Source organism: Mobula hypostoma, chromosome 18, assembly GCF_963921235.1.
Source record: "Mobula hypostoma chromosome 18, sMobHyp1.1, whole genome shotgun sequence".
NCBI classification, from domain to species: domain Eukaryota; kingdom Metazoa; phylum Chordata; class Chondrichthyes; order Myliobatiformes; family Myliobatidae; genus Mobula; species Mobula hypostoma.
Window position 1 is genome coordinate 45,291,574 of NC_086114.1, and position 24,765 is coordinate 45,316,338.

General features: G+C 43.7%; 1 protein-coding gene across 1 annotated transcript in view; it reads right to left on the reverse strand.

The window, feature by feature from the left end:
* Positions 1-1,949: 1,949 nt before the first annotated feature.
* LOC134358503 (potassium/sodium hyperpolarization-activated cyclic nucleotide-gated channel 3-like) overlaps positions 1,950-24,765 on the reverse strand; it is a 531,682-nt gene continuing 508,866 nt past the window's right edge. The window contains exon 8 of the mRNA XM_063070795.1: positions 1,950-3,535. Within this exon, the coding sequence (XP_062926865.1) occupies positions 1,950-3,535 (1,586 nt within the window). The remainder of the gene's footprint in view (positions 3,536-24,765) is intronic.

Genomic DNA, 24,765 nt, shown 5'->3' on the forward strand with positions numbered 1-24,765 from the left:
TGAGGAGAGGTAAGAGGCCAGAGAGGGGAATAGAAGAATTGGGAAGGGGGAGGGAAAAACTTTTTTTTTACCAGAAGGAGAAACTGATACTTATGCCATCCAGTTGGAGGCTATTCAGATGGATTATGAGGTGTTGCTCTTCCACCCTGAGAGCAGCTTCATCATGGCACAAGAAGAGCCCATTGTCCGACATGTCGGAACAGGAATGGGAATTGGAATTAAAAGGGTTTGGTCACTGGGAAGTTCCACTTTTGGCAGGTGGAGCGAAGGTGCTTGACAGAGCAGTCCCCCAATTTATGTTGGATCTCCCCAGTGCAGAGGAGGCTGCATCAGGAGCACTGGATACAACAGATTCACAGGTAAAGTGCTGCCTCACTTGGAAGGATTCTTTGGGGCCCTGACTGGAGGAGAAGAGTTGTTCAATGGCAGGTGTAGCACTTTGGCTACTTGCAGAAATAAGTGCTGGGTGAGAGATTAGTGGAGAGAAATGAATGGACAAGAGAATCATGGAGGGAGAGATTGCTGCAGAAAGCAGGGAGTAGAGAAGAGGTAAAAATGTGCTCGGTAATAGGATCCCATTGGAGATGGCAGAAGTTGAGAGGCTCATGGGGTGGTAGGTAGGGACAAGAGGAACTTTATCACTGTTAAGGTGGCAGGAAGATGGAGTGAGCATGGATGTTCAGGAAATGGAGATGCAGGTGAGGGCAGTATCAATAACGAAGGAAGGGTAACCCCATTCTTTGAAGATGGAGGACATCTCTGCTGTCCTGAAAAGGAAAACAGATGTGACCAACATGAAAGGACCGAGAACAAGGAATAGCATTTTTACAGGAGACAGGGTGGGAAGTATAATCAAGATTGCTGTGGGAATTGTGAGTTTTATAAAATATGTTGGAAGTCAGTTTATGTCCAGAGATGCAGACAGAGATTGAGAAAAGGGAGAGAGATGTCAGAAATGGACAAGGTGAATTTAAGTACTGGGTGGAAGTTGGAGGCAGAGTTGATGAAATTGATGAACTCAGCATAAGTACATGAAGCAGCACCAACACAGTCATCAATGTAGTGAAGGAAGAGTTGGACAGCATTACTAGGGAAAGCTTACAACAGGTTAGTAAGTTAATTGGTCACATAGGTGTCGTTGGAGGTGCAAGTTTGTTGGGTGGGAAGGATCTGTTACTGGGCTGCATCTCTAAATAAAATCACAATGGTCATAAAAATGCACTTGATAACTTATGCTCTTCAGGGAAGGAAAACATGACTCAGACCCACTAATGTTGTTGGCTCTTAACACCTCAGTTCAATGACATTTAGGGATGGATAAATAAATACTGGCATTGCCAGTGACATCCACATACTCTGATAAATAATTAATAAACAAAATGTTTTGTTTTTACTGTGTTTGACTCCTGGTTGCGTGCAGAACACATCTGCGTTATGACCGAGCTGACCTTCTCCTTGTCTTGACCCTAGCTGACGCACATTTTGCATATCAATTACAATGGCATCCCAGAACATTCTAACCACTTCAAGTGTCTGAGAACAGAGATCTTCTCCCACTCTTGTAGATCTAACAGTATTCATTAATTGAATTCACCTTACTTTTAAGTCCTGTCTCTGGATTCATTATTCTTCCAATTGATGTTCTTCAATGATTCTGACCTTTAATGAAGCTACAAGAGTCATTAGCTACACTACTTCTTTCAAGCAAAATGATATTTTAGTGTTCCTATGATCCTTCTATTAGTTCCAATGTGGCAAGAGGCTGTTCTTCGTTCATCTTCATCAGTTTACGCAGTTTATCAATTATCCATTCTCAACGTATGAAAAAACTTTATAAAATAATATGACACAAAACTATATCTCTAGATTAACTGATTATCTAAAAAAATCACAGTTATACAGAAGAAGAGTTATATATAATACATGACCTGTCAGTTCCTCACTTAACCTCACAAGTTAGAAGGAAGCTTAGATCGGACAGATTCCAAATCGGAACCAAAGCCTATTGATCCCTTCCGGGGAACGGTTTTGTCTTTAGGTAACGTTGGGAAATTAGCAGCAGATGCTCCCGGTATTTGTCCTTGCGGTTGAGGTAAAGATCCTGAAGACATCTGCTTGGGTAGAGTCATACGCTCAGAGATGGAGCTGCAAGGTTTATTCGGGCGTCCAGCCCGAGAAAATGTCGCTAAGCTCCCCCCAGATTCCCTTACTGAGGAAGGACCGCTCCGATGCAACGCTTGCGCCAACTCCTGGGGCAAAGAAGGCTGAGACGTGGAGATCATTTTAAGGTCCTGCGTGAGGCGTCCCATCGGCTGCGTGCTTTTGACGGTAACGATTTGCTGGAGTGGGCCTTGAGGCAAGAGGAGAGCAGTCGGGGAGCTCGACCCATCGGGGCGGTCGCACTGAAATGTTCGTGTAGGCCCCGGACTTGGAAGCGGGGGGCTCGGGGTGTGGGGGATGTAGGGCGAAGGTACGTTGCTGCCCGAGTGCTGCAGCAGCGACCCGGCGGCTGAGTGGCTGAGCTGTTCCCCTTGGACTTGGAGCACGGGGCTCATGAGTTGCCCTACGCCTCCCTGTGGCCTTGCAAAGTGCGGCGACGGGGTGCTAGCGGCGGTATGAGGCAGGTGGCTCAAACCGGGCAGAGGGGAGGCCACCCCGGCTTGGGCGAGCTGGCCAGGACTGGCCAAGGGTGAGCTGGCGGCCCGTTGGGGACACTGCCTTAGCCCAACAGGCTGGGCGCTGCCCGCGAAGTGACGGTGCCCACTGTTCACCGGCGCCGCCTTGGGCGCGGGCTGGAGAGCGGGGCCAGGCGAGGAGAGGTGGATCCGGGCGAAAACCGGGGAGGACGATCCCAAGGCGGGGGACTGGAGGGCGGAGACCGGCGAGCTGCCCAGAAGGTGCTGGAGCTGCCCCAGGCTGGGAGAAGGCGAGCCGGAGCCAGACCTGGAGCGCTGCGCTTGCCCCCGGCCGGCCGGCGCCCCTCCCGGGGCCACGCGAGTCGAGCCTCCGGTGGGCGAGGAAGCGCCGAGCTGCTGCATTTGGCTCAGGCCGCTGGAGGAGGACGAGCCACCCGCCAGCTGGTGGGTCTGGAACAGGGCAGCCGAAGGCGACTCGGCCCGCGGGGTCTGCAGCTGAGATGGGGTGGCGGACGGGGAGCCCGCCGACGAAGGTCCCGGGGTGGAGGCGGGCTGCTGCGCTTTCTGTAACTGGCTCGGCGTCTGTCCTGATTGCTGTCCCAGGGAACCCAGGATTGACAGCGGTGGCTGGAACATTCCCCCGGGGAGGCGCGGGTGGTGGTGAGTGAGGGCGATGGCCACCGACGTGGTGGCGGCGGCAGTTTGCAGTGGCGCTTGCACCAGGGGCGTCCAGATGACCGGGGCTGGGGCGGAGACGTCGGCCGCCGGCTTCTGCACGCTCTGCGCCATCTCCCGGTCGTGCTGCACGATCTGCTGAATGATCTCGCTCTCCTGGTAGTTTAGAGCACCCGAGTTGAGGTCGTTCTGCACCTTGTGCAACAAGATAGAGTTTTTCTTTCCTGTCAAAATAACATGAAGGAAAACGTTAGATTTTTGTTCCAGCTAAAGGCCTGAAGTTCACTGATCTCTGATTGTTCCATAAAGAGTGAATATTGCTCCAGGGAGATGCTGCCCCTCCATAGATGCTGCATAGCCTGCTGAGTTCCTCCTTCATTTTATGTGTGCTCCTTAAGATTTCAAGCATTTGCAGAGTCCCTTATGTCTCCTGTCTCCATTTTATGTTTCTGTGCATTGATACTATATGAGCTGGAGACACAAAGGACTGCAATTATAAGAAACCTCTGAGGGAAATCAGTGGGTCAGACAGCATCTCTGGAGCCAGTTTGAGACCCTGCATCAGTACTGGCTGCAGAATCTTGACCCTAACCACTAGCTTTCCCTTTGAAAGTGTCATGACTGGTTGCATCATGTCCTGGCATGGCAATTCCAGCTACAGGAACGGTAGAATCTACAGAGAGTATTGAACACTGTCCTGGAGAAGGTGGCTGAAACATGTGGGCATATCTTTCCCTGTCACTGACAGCTTCTCTAGTATGCACTGTTTCCAGAAGGCAGCGTCAAGTATTCCTATCATTGGGGCTGCGCCCCTTTCTTGCTGCTGCTGTCAGGTAGTCGGTACACACGCCTGAAGACCCACACCACGTGAACCTGCACAACCTTGATCCCACCTCAGCAACGTTACACTACAGATCACCTCTTGGGCTACCATAAACTTCTATTGTCTTGCTTCTGCACTGTCTCTTTTTCTACTGCGTGGTATAATGGATGCCATGGCAGCATAGTGGCTACCACAGCTCAGGGTGTTGGAGTTTGGAATTCGGTCCCGGTGACCTCTGTAAGGAGTCTCTATGTCCACCCCGTTGAATGCATGGTTTTCTCCAGATCTTTAATTTCCTACCACAGTCCAAAGTCATATCGGTTTGGTTAATTAGTCATTGTAAATTGTTCTATGATTAGATTAGGGTTAAATTGGGATTGTCAAGTGTTACTGGGCAGTGCAGCTCAGCGGCCAGAAGGGCCTATTCTGCACTTTATCTCTAAATATAAATAAATAATATTGTGTACAATTTGTTTAATTTACATGCAAGGTATTGTCTGTACCAACATGCCCGTGTTGCTGCTGAGGAAAGTTTTTTTAATGGTAATGTATCTCACTGTATTTGTGCACATGACAATCAACTTGACTTGAGATGCTGCTCGAGCAGCTGAGTTTCTCCAGCAGTTTGTTTTCTGCATCAGAGTCAGTGTGTCTGATCTGCTGCTTTGCCACTGGACTCGACATTGACCCAGTGTTGGAACAGGAATATTATAGAGTGGATACAGCACAGGAACACATCCTTTGGCCCACCAGTTCCACACTGACCCCCAAGAACCCATTTTCAAAATCCTACACCCTTTCCATTTTATTCTCACCACACTCTTATCAACTCCACTATAAAATACCCCTCTCCTACACGCTGGGCAATTTAATCTACCAGCCTGCACATTGTTCGATTGTGGGAAGAAACTGGAGCATTCAGAGGAATTCAACATAATCACAAGGAGAACGTACAAACTCCACACAGGCAGCACAACTATCTTGAGAAAAGGGGCACGATATGCTTCATATGTGGCCCCTCCACTTCATGTCACCCATGGCTGGTTTAGGTACAATAGCCCCATTCATTTGAATGAGTTTGCCAACCCTGATTAAACAGATAAGTAGTGTGTGTTTAAGCCAGGTTTTGAGTGACATTGAAAATAATTTTTCAGCTTAAGTTTAACCCAAAGTCTGGAATGAGTTGTATTTCACTACATAATCCGTTTGCCAATAAATTTCTTCAAGTGTATTTTGCATGAAATGTGAGCTGATAATATTGAGGCACTGCTATGAGATAGGTACACAGGAACATGCTGAATAAATCCTACTGCTCTAATAATGCCTACGCAATGTGCTTATCCTTCCATTCCCTGCACACTCACTTGCCTATTTAAGAGTTTCTAAAATGGCTGTATTTGCCTTCACCACCATCCTAGCAGCACATTCCAGCACTCACCAATCTCTGTAAAATAAAATAACTTGCCTCGCACATCTCCTTTAAACATTCTCCCTCCCTTCAGTGTATGTTCTCTGGTATTTGATATGTGTAACTTGTTTTAAAAATTCTGTCTGACTGCCTGCCTCTCAATTTTATATTCTTCTATCAGGTTTCTCAGTCCCTGCTGCTCCAAAGAAAACTACAGGTACATCACCTCATATTCCGCCAGGTAGTCCATAACCCAACACCGTTAAACACTGAACTCTTCAGGTTAAGGTTACCTAATGTTCATGGGTTGGTTCAATGTCCTTTCAGAAATCTGATGGCGGAGGGGAAGATGCTATTCCTGAAATGTTCAGTGTGTGTCTTCAGGGTCCCGTACCTCCTCTGATGGTAATAATGAGAAGATAGCCTGGCCTGGGTGATGGGGGTCCTTAATGATAGATGCTGCCTTTTTAAGCTCTTATTCATAGATCTTAACCAATGAAATGTTATAATTTTGTGCCTTTACCTAATTAGTTCTGAGCCATTGATTTAAATTGGAGTAGGTTTTCACAGGTACTTAGAGTACTGGTAGATTACAGAAGTGACCGTTTTTCACTCCCTAAACCTACACTGTTTCCTGTTTATTTGGTGGTAACTTTCTTCACCAGTTGCTTTCATCAATACAGTGTTTGTACTTTCCAAAGGGAGAATAATTTGCATCTGGGATCCTGGTTAAATTACCCATATTCCAAGTTGGAATTCTGCATCTGCTACATGGCCTGATATAGGCTGGTCTGTCCAATTTGTAACTTCACAATGTAAGACCATTACCATCATTCCAGACAGTGGGAAGGAACCTTTAACCTTCCACCTAAATACCTCTTGATCATTGACCTGAAATGTATGCCTGAAAATTCAATTGAGTAAATGTGCCCTTATTCAGGCTCACACAAACAAGAGATTCTGCAGATGCTGGAAATCCAGAGCATCATGCACATGAACTGCTCGAGGAACTCAGCAGGGCAGGCAGCATCTATGGAGGTTTTGGCCCCAGACCCTTCATCAGGATTGCAAAGGAAAGGGCAGAAGCCAGAATAAGAAAGGGGGAAGAGAAGCCTCTCCACCAATAATTGTACAAGCTGGCAGGTGGTTGGTAGAAGAGGTGAAAGGTTGAAGAAGAAGGTATCTGATAGAAGAGGGCAATGGACCATTGGAGAAAGGGGAGGAGGAGGGGCACCAAAGGAAGGTTATGGGCAGGTGAGGAGAATGGGGAAGAGTGGAGCTCAACTGGGGAATAGAAGAAGAAAGAAGGGGGACGGGTAGACATTATAGGAAGTAATTCTTATTCAAACTTGGGCAATTCAAAATTGCTGTTCCAACAAATATCTCTGGCTTGTTTTCCACCAGTTGTAAATTCAACCAGACAGTTCTACAACACATATGTCTGGTTTCCCCAAATCCAAATGGATTTTGACAAGCCTCTCCACCAATAATTCCATGGATACTTGTCCTCCAGTTGTATATATTCCAGTTATAAAATAAGAAGCAACTTTTGTTCTAAGTTTCACTTCCTACCACCTTTCTTTTGCCCATACTTCGCACTCCAAACTGTCATTTCTGCCAAACTGTTTGAAGATGGGTCATGTAGAGCTGTGTACCCAGCCTTGACTTCATTGGAAGAATTTGGCTAATTCAGCAACAGTGAACTATCTTCTGTTGTTTTTCACAAGCATCCCCAGGAAAAGACATATATACAGTCATGAGAAAATCTGCAGATGCTGGAAATCCAAAACAATACACACAAAATGCTGGAGGATCTCAACAGGAAGAATTTATGGAAAAGAGTACGCAAGTCCTGATGAAGGGTCTTGGTCTGAAACGTTGACTGTTTACTCTTTTCCATACATGCTGTCTGGACTGCTGAGTTCCTCCAGCAGTTTGTCTGTGTTGCTTTTGATACACACAAAGTGGCCACTTTAGTAGCTATGCCTGTACACCTGCTTGTTAATTCAAATATCTAATCAGCCAATCATGTGGTAGCAATTCAATGCATTAAAGTATGCAGATACTGTATAGTCAAGAGGTTCATTTGTTGATCAGATCAAACATAAGAGTGGGGAAGAAATGTGATCTCAGTGACTTGGACCGTGGAATGATGGGGTGGTTTGAGGATCTCAGAAACTGCTGATCTCCAGGGATTTTTACACACCACAGTCTCTAGAGTTTAGAGAGGATAGTGCAAGAAACATAAACAAAACCCAGTGAGTGGCTGTTCTGTGGGTGAAAATGCGTTGTTAATGAGTGGGGTCAGAGGCCAGATTGGTTCAAGCTGACAGTAACTCAAGTAACAACACATTACAAAAGAGTACCTCTGAACACAAAACACATTGAAACTCTAAGTGGATGGGCTACAGCAGGAGGAGACCATGAACATACACAGTAGCCACTTTATTAGGTAAAGGAGGTATCTAATAAAGTGAGCACTGAGTGTATACTGTATGTGGCAGCAACTCAATACATAAAAGCCATCGGGAAGGAGACACAGAAGCCTTGGGTTGCACCTCAGGCATATTCAGGAACAATTATTACTCTACAACCATCCGGCTCCTGAACCAACATGGATAACTTCACTCTCCTCAACTATGAACTGATTCTTTTATATATCATTTCAATTTATAGTATTTTTAAAAAATATAATGCACTGTACCGCTGTCACAAAGCAACAAATTTCTCAAGATCTGTCAGTTATAATATTCCTGATTCTGAAGAGTTATTTTTCCACAAAATCTGAGAGACTAGGGCTTTTTTTTTATTAACAAACCTTCTGCTAATCCATGTTCAGAATGTGCATTTAATTTGTTATTTAAACAGCTCAGGATAGATAATAACGACTCTAGGAGGCTGACAGGTTTCTGAGGTCTAAAACGTTGCTGAAAGTACATTAAGAACTCTGGCCTGTATGTAAATGGATGTAAACAGCCAGGCTTTGGATTAAGCCTAACTCATTAGCTGATAGACCTACTAAAAGTAAAATTAGGATAAAGCTTCAAAGAGTACGAAGCATTGCCTGATTGATTAAGCATACCATTCAGCAGTTTGCTTTTCTCTTCCTGAACGTTGTTCTAAAATTATATTTGAGAAATATCATTTTGCAAAAAATAATGGGGCTGCCAGTATTAAATATTTATGAAATTCAACTTTCCCTGACCTAGAGAAATTAGCATTTCTTATACGTTATTTGCTCTGTAGGTTGCTAACAAGAGGAAAGGAATAATTCCAGTTACTTCAGACAAGTGATCTGACATCAGTAGCAGGGGAGTTTTTCATGGATAAATATCTGGTATAAAATTAATTGTCACTTGCATTGGTAAATGACAGAAGGAAGTGTGGTAGGACTTTTGTTCTAAGTTTCTAAAGGATAAGAATGTCGGGCAAATTGGGTTCCATTTGGTGAATTGGGCAGTTTGGTGAAGGCGGTCCTCACTTTTTGCTATGCCCAGTTATCAGTAAATTCTCATTGGTCTAAGCCCAAAGGCAGCACACAGTGCCTCTATCAGTGAATTGAGCCAGATGTCAGCCATTCCTGGCTCAGACTATCCCTGATGTGTACTTGCTTGCGTGAAAGCTGACATATTATGATGGTTGCATTTCGATAGCCTCCAACCTGATGGAATGAACATCAAGTTTTCTAACTAGTAATTCCACCCCCACCTTCACTCTTCTTCCACTCCCCCCTCTGGCTCTCCTGTTACCTCTTCTCTTCTCCTCACTTGCCTATCACCTCTCCATGGTGCCCCTCCCTCTTCCCTTTCTCTAATAATCCATTATCCTCTCCTATCATATTCTTTCTTCTTCAGCCCTTTATCTTTTCCACCTATCAACTCCCAGCTTCTCACTTCATCCTCCCTGTCCCATCCACCAACTTCCCCCTCACTTGACTTTAGATGAAGCCACACTCGGTTGGAGGAACAACACTTTATATTCCATCTGGGTAGCCTCCAACCTGATGGCACGAACATTGATTTCTCTAACTTCCGTTAATGCCCCTCCTTCCCTTCTTACCCCATCCCTAAATTTTAATTTTTTTCTCTCTCTCTTTCCCTCTCACAATAACTCCTTGCCTGTTCTCCATCTTCCTCTGGTGCTCTCCTCCCCCTTTCTTTCTTCCAAGGCCTTCCATCCTATGATACTCCCCCTTCTCCAGCCTTGTATCCCTTTTACCAATCAACTTCCCAGCTCTTAGCTTCATCCCTCCCCCTCCTGTCTTCTCCTATCATTTCGGGTCTCCCCCTCCCCCTCCAACTTTCAGATCTCTTACTATCTCTTTTTTCCGTGAGTCCTGACGAAGGATCTCGACCCAAAACGTCGACTGTACTTCTTCCTATAGATGCTGCCTGGCCTGCTGCATTCACCAGCGTTTTGTGTGTGTTGTCTGAATTTCCAGCATCTGCAGATTTTCTCGTGTTTGCATCTTCTAGCTTGTACTCTTTTCCCTCCCCTCACTTTCTTATGCTGGCTTCTTCACTCTTCCTTTCCAGTCTTGATGAAGGGTATTGACAGGAAATATTTACCGTTTATTCCTTTTCATAGATTCCGCTTGACCTGCTGAATTCCTCCAGCATTTTGTGTGTTATGTTGCATATGGGATACCTGATCCTAAGCTTTGCTACTGGAGTCAACAGCAGAGCACTGAAATGCTAAGGAAAAGGTCCATATGTGTGATTGAAGCTGAGGGAGGCTAGAATATAGAAGATTATATTGCAGTGGCAGGAATTGAACCCCAACTGGTAATCATCGACACTGTAAAGTAATTGCACTAAATGCTTCACTATCGCTTCCTCTACATGCAGGCTTGCATGCAGGTGGAAACCCCTGGGCAAAGACAGGTGCACACACGTTGAATTATTCTATATTTTTTAAGATTTTTATGGTGTTTTAATTGCTTTTATAATTGATTCAATAGTTGTCTAGTTCTTAAATATCTCATTCAGAGACATTGGTAGATAAGTCCACAATATATTCCAGAAAGCAAGGTGCAAAAAGGCTAACAACACATTATACGCACAGGGTTTCAGAATCCACCATCCAAAGCTTATTTGTTTCGATCACAGTTCACCTCGTGTTGTCTGTCCGTTGTAGTAAGGCAAGTCTTTTGACCTTATGCATTCAGAAGAGGTGGGAGGTATGTTAGGCTTGGGCAGCGGGCTAAATCCAGCACAGTCAGGCTCCATCATTACCTAACATTAACCCATTGAATGCTAAGAGAGCTTCACCACATAATGTCAAATATTTTGTTGGTTAAGTAGCTTTCATTTTCAGCCATTGTGCTGGATCCAGCCCACTGCCTAAACTTAGTATTGACACATTTTTCAAATACAGAGCACCAGATGACCTTCTTTACACATTAGGCAGGGCATGGATTAAGAGGTGATTGGGCATCACATGTCAGATCATGAGACCCTGCCTTTGGAATGTACTGATTACCATTTGATATCTCACATTGACAGCTGTTTTATCTTTTAAATGACTCTGTAAGAGATATTAAAGAATTAATTAAATTAATGTAACTAATTAAAATATGTATTTATATAAATCATTAAAATACTATAAAATGTTGCAGTAAATGATTTGAACAACAAGGATATTGAAGTGTGTATCTGTTTGTAGGCTGGTCCTTCTCGAAGATGCAGCCAGAATCTCATCTATATAACTGCTCCTGATATTAATGGAGACACAAGAGACTGCAGATGTTGGAATCTGAGGCAAAAGAAGAACAGCACTTCATATTCCGCTTGTGTGGTCCACAACCCAACAAAATGAGTACTGAATTTGCCCCATCTGTCCATTTTCTCTCTTCCTGATCTACCCAGTTCCTCCTACACCCATCCCAGTCTCCCATGACCCTGTTTCTTTCTTTCTTCCTTCTCCATTCACTCCATCTACCCATCAGCCACACATTCTTCCCATTGGGTTCCCTCCCCTTATTGTTCCCATTTATCCACCACAGCTTCCTTATCCGCTTCATCTTCCTAACTTATCAAGATTCCATCTTCTGTACCCATTTGATACCTTCACCTATCATTTATTCCAGCCTCTGTCACTGTTTCCACTCTTCCCTCCACCATCTTCCTATCATGCCTTCTCAGCTGAATCCACCTAACACTCGCCAGCTCTTGCTCCACTCCTTCTCCTCACCTGTTTGTATTGGCTATCTCCCCTCTCTCAGTCAAAATGAAGGGTCTCAACCTAAAACATTGACTTTCCCATTTCCTGCCATAGATGCTGCTTGACCAGCTGAGCAGGTTGTGTTACCCCTATCCCACTCCTTAATTAATGGCCCTTATCCATTGAGTGGGCCCTTGACTCCATGGCATAACAGCTTGCTGCACAAAGGCTTCCTGGACCCAATCTAAAACTCTGTAACTACAGCCAGCCCCTCATCCAATCACGTGGTTGGGTCAGAGGAAAGCCCACCCCCAAATGCATTGACAACTCTTGATTGATGGCAAGGCATAGCCCAGCCATCTGTCAAAGCTGTCAAAATTTTACCATGCTACTAACTCAACCTGCCATTCAAAAATTTCTTGACAGTGAAATAAATGAATGATCAAAATAGTTGAATATATTAAAAAAGATTAATTAGCTAAAATGATTAAAAATAAGAGCAAAGGCAATTAATGGAAAAGCAATAACTTTCTTCATTGTTTGTCTGTTCCACCCAGGCATAAAATGATACTCTTACAGACCCAGTGCCTAGTGGGATTCAGATAGATCTCCTGGCTTAATTACGAGAAGTTCCAGCAAGTTTCTGCTATACCACTGGAACCCATTCGGACTGCAGTGCCAAGGTGTAGTGAGATTTACCAGAGCAAATATTAAATATGCAATCAAAGAAATTGTGAATTCACTGGCAATTATGCAGATGAATACTACCAAGTTATTGTGGATCTGCCAATATTTATTAGTGTGCCCAGAATCATGGTTTCTCCACAAATAAACTAAATACTCAAGTGTTTTGGCAAATTTGCCATCTGATTATAAGTATCACATATAGTGAACATATTAGCAATTTATTAATTCAAAACTTCCTCCAAAAGTACACAATGAAATTTACCATTCAGCAATCCCAAAAGACAAACATTAAAGCTTTAAGACTAAGGAGTCTACTTAAACCATTGAGCCCATGCCACATTGAGCCTGAGGAATGCCATTCCTTCTGTATTCCCAGTAATCCATTCTCTCTCTCGTGCTTGTTCACTCTCATAGATTCTCTTATACAAGCAACCTGCACTTGGGATAATTGCAGCAGATTAATCTGTCAGCCTTTGGGATTCAGAGGAAACTGGAGCACAGTCATCCATAAGGAGAATGTGCAAACTCCACAGCGTTGGGACTAGAGGTGTGAGGCAGCAAGGGTTGTGCTATGGCGGGGGTAGCAGTCCCAAGTATCACTATGTTTTCAGTGCCCACATAGCATGCTCACAACATATCAGACCTAATCCTAACTGTACATCTTTGGAATGTAGGAGGAAACCGAAGAACTTGTCGGAAGCCCGTGTAGTCATGACGGCAATGTAGAAAAGCCTTACAGACAGCAGTAGGAATTGAAGTGTGCTAACTTCTGCATTCAGTGCCTCAGCCTATGAAAGCAAATATTCCAGATGCCTTCTCTGCATCTCCACGAACCTGTGTTGCCACTTTCAATGAGCTATGAACTTGTACTTCAAGGTGTCTCTGTACATCAATGTTTATAAGGTCTCTACCTTTACATGTCCGACCAAAATTTGACCGCCTGAAATGCATACCTCACAATTGTCCGGACTATATTCAGTTTGCCACCTCTCTTGCCCAAATTTCCAGCTGATCTGTCCCATTGAATCCTCAGACAGCCATCTCCACCAACTATGAACAACTTTTGTCTGCAAACTTACTAATCATAGCCCCTATGAGTCATTTATACTGTCATTATAACAAAGGTCTCAATGCTGATCCCTGAGGTGCACCACTTATTGTAGACTCCCAGTCACTTACATCAAGCCAGATCACTTACAAGAATCACAGAATCATGGAATGAAGTAATGGAATTGTTACAATGCAGAAGAAGGTCATTCAGTCTATCAAGTCAATGCTGATCCTAGTACAAAATTTTATTCTGTACCATTCCACTGATCTCTTCCTCTTATCCCCACAGACCACTTTCATACAAAGCTCTATCCCATTCCCTCTCAAAACCACTGACTGACTCTGTGGCCATCAGCTCTAAAGACAATGAGTTCTTAATCTTAAATCCTTGCTGAATAAAAAAAAACACTCATGGGCAATGTGTCACATCGTTCTTGTATCTTTTGACACAAATTTTAAATCAGTTTCCTTGGTCTTCTCTCTATTTACTTATCTTCCCTGAACCAGTTGCCTCTGTTCTTGATCAATAGAACTGCATCTGTTAATGTACCAGATTCTCTTTTTAAGCCCTGCTTTTTCCCAAATGCCTTTGATTCTAATTGGATGTGGAAAAGATTATGCATTATTGGTATATGTAGTTCTAATGAGAGGTCTCATCCTAAACTATCGAGTTTTTGTTCTTTTCCATAGATGCTGCCTGACCTGCTGAGTTCCTCCAGCATTTTGTGTGTGTTCCTCTGGATTTCGAGCATATGCTGAATCTCTTGTGTTTATACATATTTAGGCCTAGTTTGGCTTCAGATTGGTTGTAGTGGGTTGGGATCAGGTCAGCTTACGTCTGAGCTGAACAGTCTGACAAGTCAATTCTTTGAAACTACAACTGGCTACCACACTGAAAAAAAACTAACATGAAGCGCAAGGGGTTAAACCAACAATGACTCATCACAATGCTATGCATAGCCTGTGAGGATCACCCTAAGTAATCAACTCCATTAGTCATGAGAAAATAAATTACCTCAGCCTAGTTAATAATTTAAATACCATTTGATTACACAGATCTATAATGGTGAAAAATCTTGTTTTGGAGCACCAATTGATTGGTGAGGAAGAAGGTGAATTTCCAATTGGATTCCAGTGTATGTGCTTAGAGTGAACTTGGGGATGATGGGATTCTTAATAGGAGAGAGTAAGATCAGCCGAGGGGACTAGGGAAGGGGTCACCAACTTGGGGCCCACGGACCTCTCGGTTAATGGTAGGAGTCCACAGCATAAAAAAGGTTGGGAACCCCTGGGCAAAGGGATCTCAATGAGATAGACTTGTCTAACAGGGACTGATTAGGGATTATCTGCATTCTCCAGGCTCCCAGTTTGCAACCTTCGGTCTAACCCCTTTTCATACACTGACCACTGCTAAATTCTGAACCAGTCCCTTTCTCCATCCAAGGCCCCAATCCATAAGCCCTTTCAACACCTGAGTCTGCAATTCTTGACCCTGCAAATTTCCTGGACCCCTATTCACAGCCCCAGTCACTCTCCCCCGATTTGAATCCATGGTCATGTGATCAATGACCTTTACTTATCCTCCCCCCACCCCCGATACAATATCCCATACCAAACACTGAACCGCACTTCTTTCTCCCACTCAAGCTCTGACCCCCGGTCCCCAATGCAACTCCCTTTGCACATCCCACAAAGCAATAACTGCACAGACCTTTGCAAGGCCTCCTCTACTGCCACTATGAGGCCACTCTCAGACTGGAGGAGCAACACTGCATTTTCCGTCTAGGTAGCTTCCAAACTGATGGCAGGAACACTGATTTCTCTAACTTCCAGTAATTTCTCTCCCCTCTCCCTTCTCTTTTTTTGCATTCCCTGTTCTGGCTCCCTTTTTAGCTTTTCCATTCTCCTCACCTGCCCATCACTTTCCTTAGTTGACTGCTTCCCTCCTTCACCTTCTTCCATAGTCCACCCTCTCACCTATCTGATTTCTTCTGCCCTTCACCTTTTCTATCCAATGCCTCCCAGCTTCTCACCTCATTCCCCCTCCCCTTCCCCCACCTACTCACCTTCCCCCTCACCTAGTCTCACCTATCACCTGCCAGTTTGTACTCCATACCCATCTTCTTTTTCTGGCTTCTTCCTCCTTCCTTTCCAGTCTTGATGAAAATTCTCAGACCGGAACGTTAACAGTTTGTTCCCCTCCATAAATACTGCCAGACCTGCTCAGTTCCTCCAGAATTTTGTATTTTTTACTTTGGGTGCCACTGAATTTTGGGTGGTGAGTACACAGCCAAGATGGTTGTTGGCATTATCTATGATGACTGAATTAAACATCCCTGAAGGTGTCAATAAATTCCTTCTGTTTTTGTGTCAAGGAATGGCTTGCCTCAAAAAAATCCCTTTCAGAGTCCAACAAAGAAACTCCAGTACTCAATCAACAGCCAGAAGCAAGTTCAGAATGTGTTAAGCCACAGTGATCCACTTAGAGTAGCCTAGATAATGTACATGTTGCTCTGTTGCTCGGTAAAATAACATATCTTAACACTGGCATTTCTGAATTCTGAAATAATCTTCTAGTCAATCCAAGAAATGTAACATTCCTTGCCCATCAGAAAAAAAAACAGATAAATAAAAGAATGGTAAGTAAATCTGTCACATTTGCAAAACAATTCAGAAATTGTGAATATGCTCAAGAAAATTTTAAATGTCTTGTCACAACCATTTGTTACTTAATTATGCACCAATACTGATAGCAGTCTGTAGGTATGAAATATTTGCCTAAAAGTTTATTCCTTGTTATACACAAGTTGTGAAACATTGATATTGGCTTGGTTTATATTGAAGAATGAATCTTGGAAGTAGAGTACAATGCACTGATACAGCTTCGTTTGTTTGGCACTTCTGACATTCTGAGTAATTAGGACTGACTTGCTCCCTGTGAATGCTGCATGCCCATTAAATAATTCAAATCTTTTCTGCCTTTATTACGGTTTTCCAACCTCCACAGTATTTTGTGTATGTATTAGGTTAAACCTTTGAGATGCCAGTCATCTTAAGCAGTGTTCAGGAAGTGATCTGCTATTTTACTTTCATACTGTCTTGCTCTGTGAATGGAGGAACAAATTAATTCCAAGCTGATATCATGAACATCAATTTCTCTAACTTCCAGTAGCCATTCCCCTTTGTTTTCCTCTACACCTCCACCCCTTTTTGATTTTCCTTCCTACTGGCGGCCCTCTTATTCTTTTCCCTCTCCTTCCCCACCCCCATGACCTGCTCATCACCACCACATGGTTCCCCACCTCTTTCCCTTTATTCCACTGTCTACCCTATCTATGCTCTTCATTACCTTAGTCCTTAGTGTCTGATACTTCAGAGAAAACACCAAATGTGTCCACGCTCTCCTTAACAGGTATTCCCTTTCATCCAGGAAGCATCTTGATAACCTCTTCTGCAGCCTTTCCAAAGCCTCCACATCTTTCCTATAATGGGATGGCCAATGTTGCATAGATTATACCAAGTGTACCCTGACCGAGGTGGTGTATTACTGCATATAAACCATTATGAACAATTCATAGGAAAGGAGTTGTTCTAAATTGGGGAGGACTGGCACTTTCGAAATTAGAAAGGGTTAATCTTATCAATGGACTGCAAGATTTTAAAGTGTCTGTATATTGCGAAGAGCTGGCCAGATAGAAACAGATGAAGACAAACCGCCTCGATGTTTGTGTATGTTCGGAGAATAGAGCAGGTCCAGTTCTAACAGGGTGATGTTGAGATAGAATAGGTAATGCTGCTACCTCACAATTTCGGAAACTCAGATTTGAACTGGACCTCAAGTGCAGTCTGTGTGCACTTTGCAGGTTCTCCCTGAGATGGTGTGCATAGGTTTCCACGGAGCGCTCCTGTTTTGTTCAATGCTCGAAAGACCTGCTGATGAGGTAACTTCTCCGTGGATTGTCACCTTGTCGTGGTGGAGAAGCTTGTGTGGTCCTGTATCCCGAGAGCAATGCCATCTGGAGCTATGGTCCTGGTAGGGTCACCCGTGGCAGTAAGGTCAGGGGTGAGGTCCCGGACAAAGAACAATCCAACCAAAACCTCAACGGTGGAACAGGCGGACGAACTTACTTCGAACTCAATGGCTGTGAAGGCCGACGAAGGCTGCAACAAATCCATCAGCTCCAGTCGCCATGGTTTCCATGCCATTGGAAGCAGTTGATTGATTTGTGACGTATCGTGTGCTTCTTGGAGTGCAACATCAAGTACACGTGAAACAAATACTCGCACAGGCGTCTTCGCTCTGTGGGCCACTTCTTCAGAACGAAGACCATCATCCTCGACCTCGAGGGATAGCCACGATGACGACGATAAGGTAAGTGGTTGCTGTGTTATGACAAACAATGGAAGGGGAGTTGATGGGCATATGAGATAGAATAAGTCACAGGACCTCAGGGAAATGAGGAAGATGAGGGATGGGATTGCTCTGTTGGGAGCCTGCAGGGCTGAGTGGCCTCTTACTGTACCATAATTAGACCATAAGACCCAGGAGCCAAACTAGGCCATTTGGTCCATCAAGTCTGCTCCACCACTCCATCATGCCTGCTTTATTATCCCTCTCAGCCCCATTCTCCTGCCTTCTCCCCATTTTCTTTGATGCCCTGACTAATCAAGAACCTATCAACCTCAGCTTTAAGTACACTCAATGACTTGGACTCCACAGTATCTGTGGCAATGAATTCCACAGATTCATCACCCCTTGAAAAAGAAATTCCTCCTTATCTCTGTTCTAAAGAGACGTCCCTCTATCCCGAGGCTGTGCCCAATGGTCCTAGATTCCCCCACTATAGGAAACATCTTCTCCATATCCACTCTATCCAACCCTTTGAATATTTGATAGTTTTCAACCTTTTCATTCTTCTAGACGCCAGTGAATAGCAGCCCAGAGCTGTTAAACACTACCCATACATTAACCTTTTATTTCCGGAATCATTCTTGTGAACCTTCTCTGGACACTCTCCAATGCCTACACATCTCTTAGATAAGGGATCCAAAACTGCTCAAAATACTTCAACACACATAAAAGTTGCTGGTGAACGCAGCAGGCCAGGCAGCATCTCTAGGAAGAGGTACAGTCGACGTTTTGGGCCGAGCCCCTCCGTCAGGACTAACTGAAAGAAGAGCTAGTAAGAAATTTCCTCCCACTTTCAAATCTCTTACTAGCTCTTCTTTCAGTTAGTCCTGACGAAGGGTCTCGGCCCGAAACGTCGACTGTACCTCTTCCTAGAGATGCTGCCTGGCCTGCTGCGTTCACCAGCACCTTTTAAGTGTGTTGCTTGTGTTACAAACCCCATGATGGGAATAAAGAACCAGCAGAGATGGAAAACACTTTGGAGTCCAGTATTGCTATAAACTAATAATATTTACTAGTGACTATGCAATTCAGTAATATAAATCAAACAGGTTAGCAATGATTATATATATAAGTGAGTATATCAGTAAGTGTGGAAATATATGTATGAAAAACTAAGCTTTCAGTCTAGGGGTAAAAAGATACAGTCTTATGATGATGAGTAAAGTTCAGTTTAGTTCTTGGTATTTAGTTGAGTAGTGATGGAGACAGAGAGAGAGAGGGAGAGGTTTGAGTCTTCAGGTGAGCTGACGCCGTCAATCTTCTCGTCATCCTTCGAAATTCTTTCAAAGTCACCGACTGTGACGTTAACAAAGGGGACCGGTTTTCTGTGGTGGAGCTATCCCCCAGGCAAGGGTGGACACATGGACAACTCCCCACCTGTCAACCCTTGTCCTCTTTCCACTACAAGAGCGATGGATCGATCCGCCTGATCAATCCTCCAAAACCCACTTTTTCAGCGGGCACAATAATGCTCATTCAGTGTCCAGATCATGAGTCTGAGGTCTGTATCATCTGACCTCCTATTTATCTCACCGTACTGGGTACCACCTGTTATTCAAATAACTCCTTCCTCCCTCTGTGTAGAAATGCAAGTAGGCAAAAATCCTTGAAGAAAGTGTCAACAACCTGCAGAAAATCATAACATCGATTGTCCATTTAATAACGCCCTCAGTCACCATAGCAACTTACGAGCTACTTGTTGCTATCTCCACTTCAGCAGAAATCCAACAGTTAACCAGTTCTTTCTCATTCCTTAAAGTGACAGTCCCACAGTTAGTCTTTCTCTCTCCCTCTCTCTCTCTTTTACAAACAAGTCGGTGTTAAATAACTCTCTCTCTTTTCAAAACAACAGTTCATATGGGTAATTCAGGATCCCAGCACACTTGAAATTCCAGCATCTGCAGATTTCCTCATGTTTGCACAATACTTCAAGTATAGTTTGACCAATGTTTTATAAAGCCTCAGCATTACATCCTTGGTTTTATATTCTACTCCTCTCGAAATGAATGCTAACATTGCATTTGCCTTCCTTACCACCAAATCAACCTGCAAGTTAACCTGTCAGAAACCCTGCATAAGGAATCCGAAGTCCCTATGCAACCCACTTACAAAATAGTCTACACCTTTATTCCTTCTGCCAAAGTGCAGATCATACATTTTGCCCATTCTCCTCATCTGTCAAAGTCCTTCTGCTGTCCCCTTGCTTCCTCAACACTGCCTGTCCCTTCACCTATCTTTGTATCATCTGTAAACATGGCCACAAACCCATCCAAATCATTGACATGTAACGTGAAAAGAAGCAGCCCTAATACCAATCCTTGTGGAACATTGGCAGCCAACCATAAAAGTCCCCCTTTATCTCCTTATTTTTTGTCTTCGGCCAGTTGGCCAATCTACTATCCATGCTAGTATTTTTTCCTATAATTACATGGGATTTTATCTTGTTTAGCAGCTCATGTGCAGTACTTTGTCAAAGGCCTTCTGAAAATCCAAGTAAACAAAGTAACTCTCCTTTGTCTATCTTGCCTCTTATTTCTTCAAGGATTCCATAGATCTGTGAGGCAAGATTTCCCCTTAAGGAAACCATGCTGATTTTGGTCTATTTTATCATGTGCCTCCAAATCTCTTTGTTACTAATGGACTCCAAAATCTTCTCAACTACTAAAGTCAGGCTAATTGGTCTATAATTTCCAGCCTTTTGCCTCTCTCCCTTCCTAAACAGTGAAGTAACATTTGCATTTTTCCAATCCTCTAGAATCATTCCAGAATGTAATGATTCTTGAAAGATCGTCACTAATGCATCCACAATGTCTTCAGCTACCTCTTTCAGAACTCTGGATTGTAATCCATCTGGTTCAGATGACTTCTCTACCTTCAGATCTTTCAGCTTCCCAAGCACCTCTTCCTTAGTAATAGCAACTACACTCACTTCTACGCGTTGACACTTTTGTAATGTCCCTGTAAACAGCTGGTATAAATTTATTCAAACATCGAAGTATACTCACGCAAAATGCATTGCTCACCAATCAAAAGACCTTCAAGATTTCCCACACCCAGTTCAGATCCTCCATCCTCCCATCTTTGTCTCCAGCTTCCCCCCCCATCACACACTCATTTTCCTCCCCTTTCTGCCCCAGCTTCCTTCCACCCACTTCATACAGTTTCTCTCTCAGATTCCACCTGAATTTCACCTCTCCCCTAATGGTTTCCATTCTCACCTCCTTTACTGATCATAATCCAGCACTGGTAATGCTTTGATTTCCTGCTTATCACCCCCAGCAGTTATCTCCAACCTTCACCCTCCCTCCTCCCTCTCCCCACCACTCCATCTGTTATCTCCCCTTTTTCCTCTTTCTCTGTCTGCTTCAATCAATTATTTACCTGCCACTGTCTCCCAGCTCCACTTCCCCCACCTGGTACTAACTGTCTGTCATCTTACGTACATCCTCTGTCCACCAATCTCCTCAGAATCCTTTCTTGCCACCCCCACCTCCTGATACTGCTTTATACTGGCCATCTTAACTCTCTACTCTCAGCCCTGATGCTGGGTTTTTGAGCTGAAATGTCTGCCATTGCTTTCCTCCCACAGATGATGTTTGATCCAATAACTACCACCAGCAAATTGTCTCTTGTGCCTTCAGGATTATTCCCCTTGCTTCGGTCATTTTCGTATTACAACAATTAAGGTGGAGAATGGAAATCACTTCTTCATTTCTTCCAGTGCAAAAAAGGTCAGTGTTGACATTGCAAACTGCACTTGGGAAACATATAAAGTACAGTATAATGCAATGCAATCAGTGTATGGTCTTGTTAATTACATTGCGATAAGTGTAATTTGGATTATTTGGCCATTTGCCCTTCTGTTTCTGGGCTTTTGTGAAAAAAACTTCACCTGGTTCAATAATAGTAACTCTTCATGGTAAAGTCCACAAGCAGTTGCCGATGGGATGATACGTCCACACTAGACCGGATAAATCCGTAACCGAAGCTTTTTCTCTTCGTTTTGATCCTCCATCCACATTGAAATGGTGTTTTCCTCCCCCAAAAACAGAGCTTTTCTAAAACGCTCTCCAGAGTGTTTAAATCTGAAAATGCCGGTTGGGCATTGTAGTGCGTACAGGGTAACCGGAGGTTTTAAAAAACCTGTCGTCTTTTTCATCGGTGAAGAGACTATGGCTGTAGGAAACATTTCCAGGGTGACCCCTCTGTGAGAATGGGGAAGATGTTGGTGGGGCCACCCGGGGGTCTGTGTGTCCGTATGTGTAGCTATGGTAGTGGCTGTGAGGCTGGTATTGTGGCAGTGCGAAGTACTGGGGGACGGGGGGAGCCATCATATTCCTCATCATTGCAAATCCCTCTGCAACAGAGTTGGTCAGTTTTTCAATGTTCGTCATCAGCCGGGTCATACTGTCCGTGAACTCCCTGTTGGTTGCCTCCATACGGTCCAGTAATTTGTTTTTAGTTTTAAGTCCTCTTGTGCGAGAGCCAACAGCTGTCCGTCGTTTGGCAATTTCCTTTTAAGTTTTTCTAGACTGTAACTGGACAAATGCGCACCAAGTATACCGTTTCCTCTTCGCTTGTTTTCTGTAGATGTGTCCTGCGCATGCCCAGTAGGAGGAGATTCACCCAAATACCCGTTTTAATGTGGACAGAGGTATTTTCAAAAATGCTTGGTGTGGACACCTATCGCTTTTACGCGAAACCGGCATTTTCAAAATTATCCAGTCTAGTATGGATGTTGCCACTTTGAAAGGATAGTGTCTGAGAACTCTTCAGCAGCTGGGAAGTTTTATAGAGTAAAACAGCAAACTAACAGGTTCTCCAGCCCAATGAGTTTGCAACAACTATCAAGCATGGAGTTACTTTCTCACTGTCAATCTTGCACAGGCGTGATTGTTTTGCCATGTAAATGATGTAAAATCTATGTAAATTTAAGTTTCTGGTAACTTACGTTTATCGTGTTCGTAATATAATAATTGTAATAATCAATCTGAAGTTGTTCACTGGAACAATGGATTCTTCAAGCACTTGATGTTACTCAGTCAGTGGTTCCCTTCAAAGTTCAAAGTAAATTTATTTATGTTGCCATATACAACCCTGAGATACATTTTCTTGCAGGCATACTCAATGCTCAATCAATCCATAATAGAATAATAACCATAACAGAATCAATGAAAGACCTGGGCATTTAACCAATGTGCAAACCACAACAAATTGCATAAATACAAAAGAAAGAAATAATAAGAATACATAAATAAGTAATAAATATCAAGACTGACATGGAGTCCTTGAACGTGAAAGTGAAACTGAAGTTTATGTGCTCAAGTTCCACTGATGGGCTCAGTCAGGGCCCAGGCAAATTGAGGAATGGGATGCGGTAGAAATACTAATCAGCTCAGGTTGTCTCCATTCCAGTATCAAGGCCAACCCAAATTCAGTAGTTGAGCTGCACTGATAGACTCATACACCATGGAAAAAGGCCAAAATGTCCATGCCGATAAGGATGCCCATCCAAGCTAATCCCATTTGCCTATGTTTGGCTCATAACCTTCTAAACCTTTCCTATCCATGTGCCTGTTCAACTGTGCTATGAAATATGCTATTGTACCTGCCTTAGCCACTTCGCCTGGTAGTTCATTCCATATATGTAGCACGATCTCTTTAAATATTATGCCCAGAAGTACTTATTAAATCTTCTCTTATCACCTTAAATTTATGCCCTCTGGTACTTGATTACCCAAACCTGGGAATAAGTCTGTGCATTCACCTTATATATACCACTCACAATGTTGTACACATGATGCTTGAATCTGCACAAATTCAAGATATTGACCAACCAGTCTCTGAAACATCAGAGAGAATGGACCCTTATATTCAATTTCAACCAAACCAGATCTCTTCCACCAATCCGTTGCCGCTGAACTACACTGCTCCAATACAATGAATATCTGTGGCAAAACGATGGATATGTTGGATTCCTTCCCATACCTCAGGAATCAGCTCTCAGTAAAAGCAGATGTCAATGATCAAACTCACCATTATTGTCAGTGTGCTGGCAGCCTTTGCCTTCTATGTGAAAAAGAGTGAAGATCAAGATTTCATACCTGGCACAAAACCCATGAGTCACTGCAAAGCAGAGATACCTGCCTTGTTAAGTGCTTTGAGACATGGTCTCCTTCAAAAATCTCTTCAGCCAGAGGGTGATGAATCTGTGGAATTCATTGCCACAGACATTGGTGGAGGCCAACTCATTTGGTACATTTAAAGCGGAGAATGAGAGGTCCTTGATTAGTAAAGGCATCAAAGGTTACGGAGTGAAGGCAGGAGAATGGGATTGAGAAGGAAAGTAAATCGGCCATGACAGAATGGTGAAGCAGCCTCGATGGACTCAAAGGCCTAATCCTGCTCCTACTCCTATGTCTTATGGTCTAAAAACTGGGAAGACACCAACTACACCATCTCTGCAAAATACTATAAATTCAGTGGCAGGATAAATGAATCTGTGTCCAAACCAACACCCTTAGCATTGAAAAACTCAGTGGGTCAAGCAACATCCGTAGAGGTAAGAGGTGGAGGTCGACATTTCAGGTTGAGACTGCATCAGGACTGAGAAGGATAAGAAAAGGTAGCTAACACATAGCAGTAAGAGGGAGGGACGGCAGAGTGATGTGGGTGAGAGGTGAAACTAGATGAGGGAGGGGTGAAGGGCAGATTGAAACAGGTAGGAGGAGTGACTAGAGAAAGGTGAACAAAGGGAAAAGAAAACTAGATATACTGTTGAGTGTGTATGAGAGGAAACCAGAGGTTTGGGCTATCTGACAGTGGAAAGTTCAATGTTCAATATTTGGTTTGGCTAGAGTCAAAATGAGACGTTCACCTTCCAACTTGTGTTTGACCTCTCCATAGGAACAGA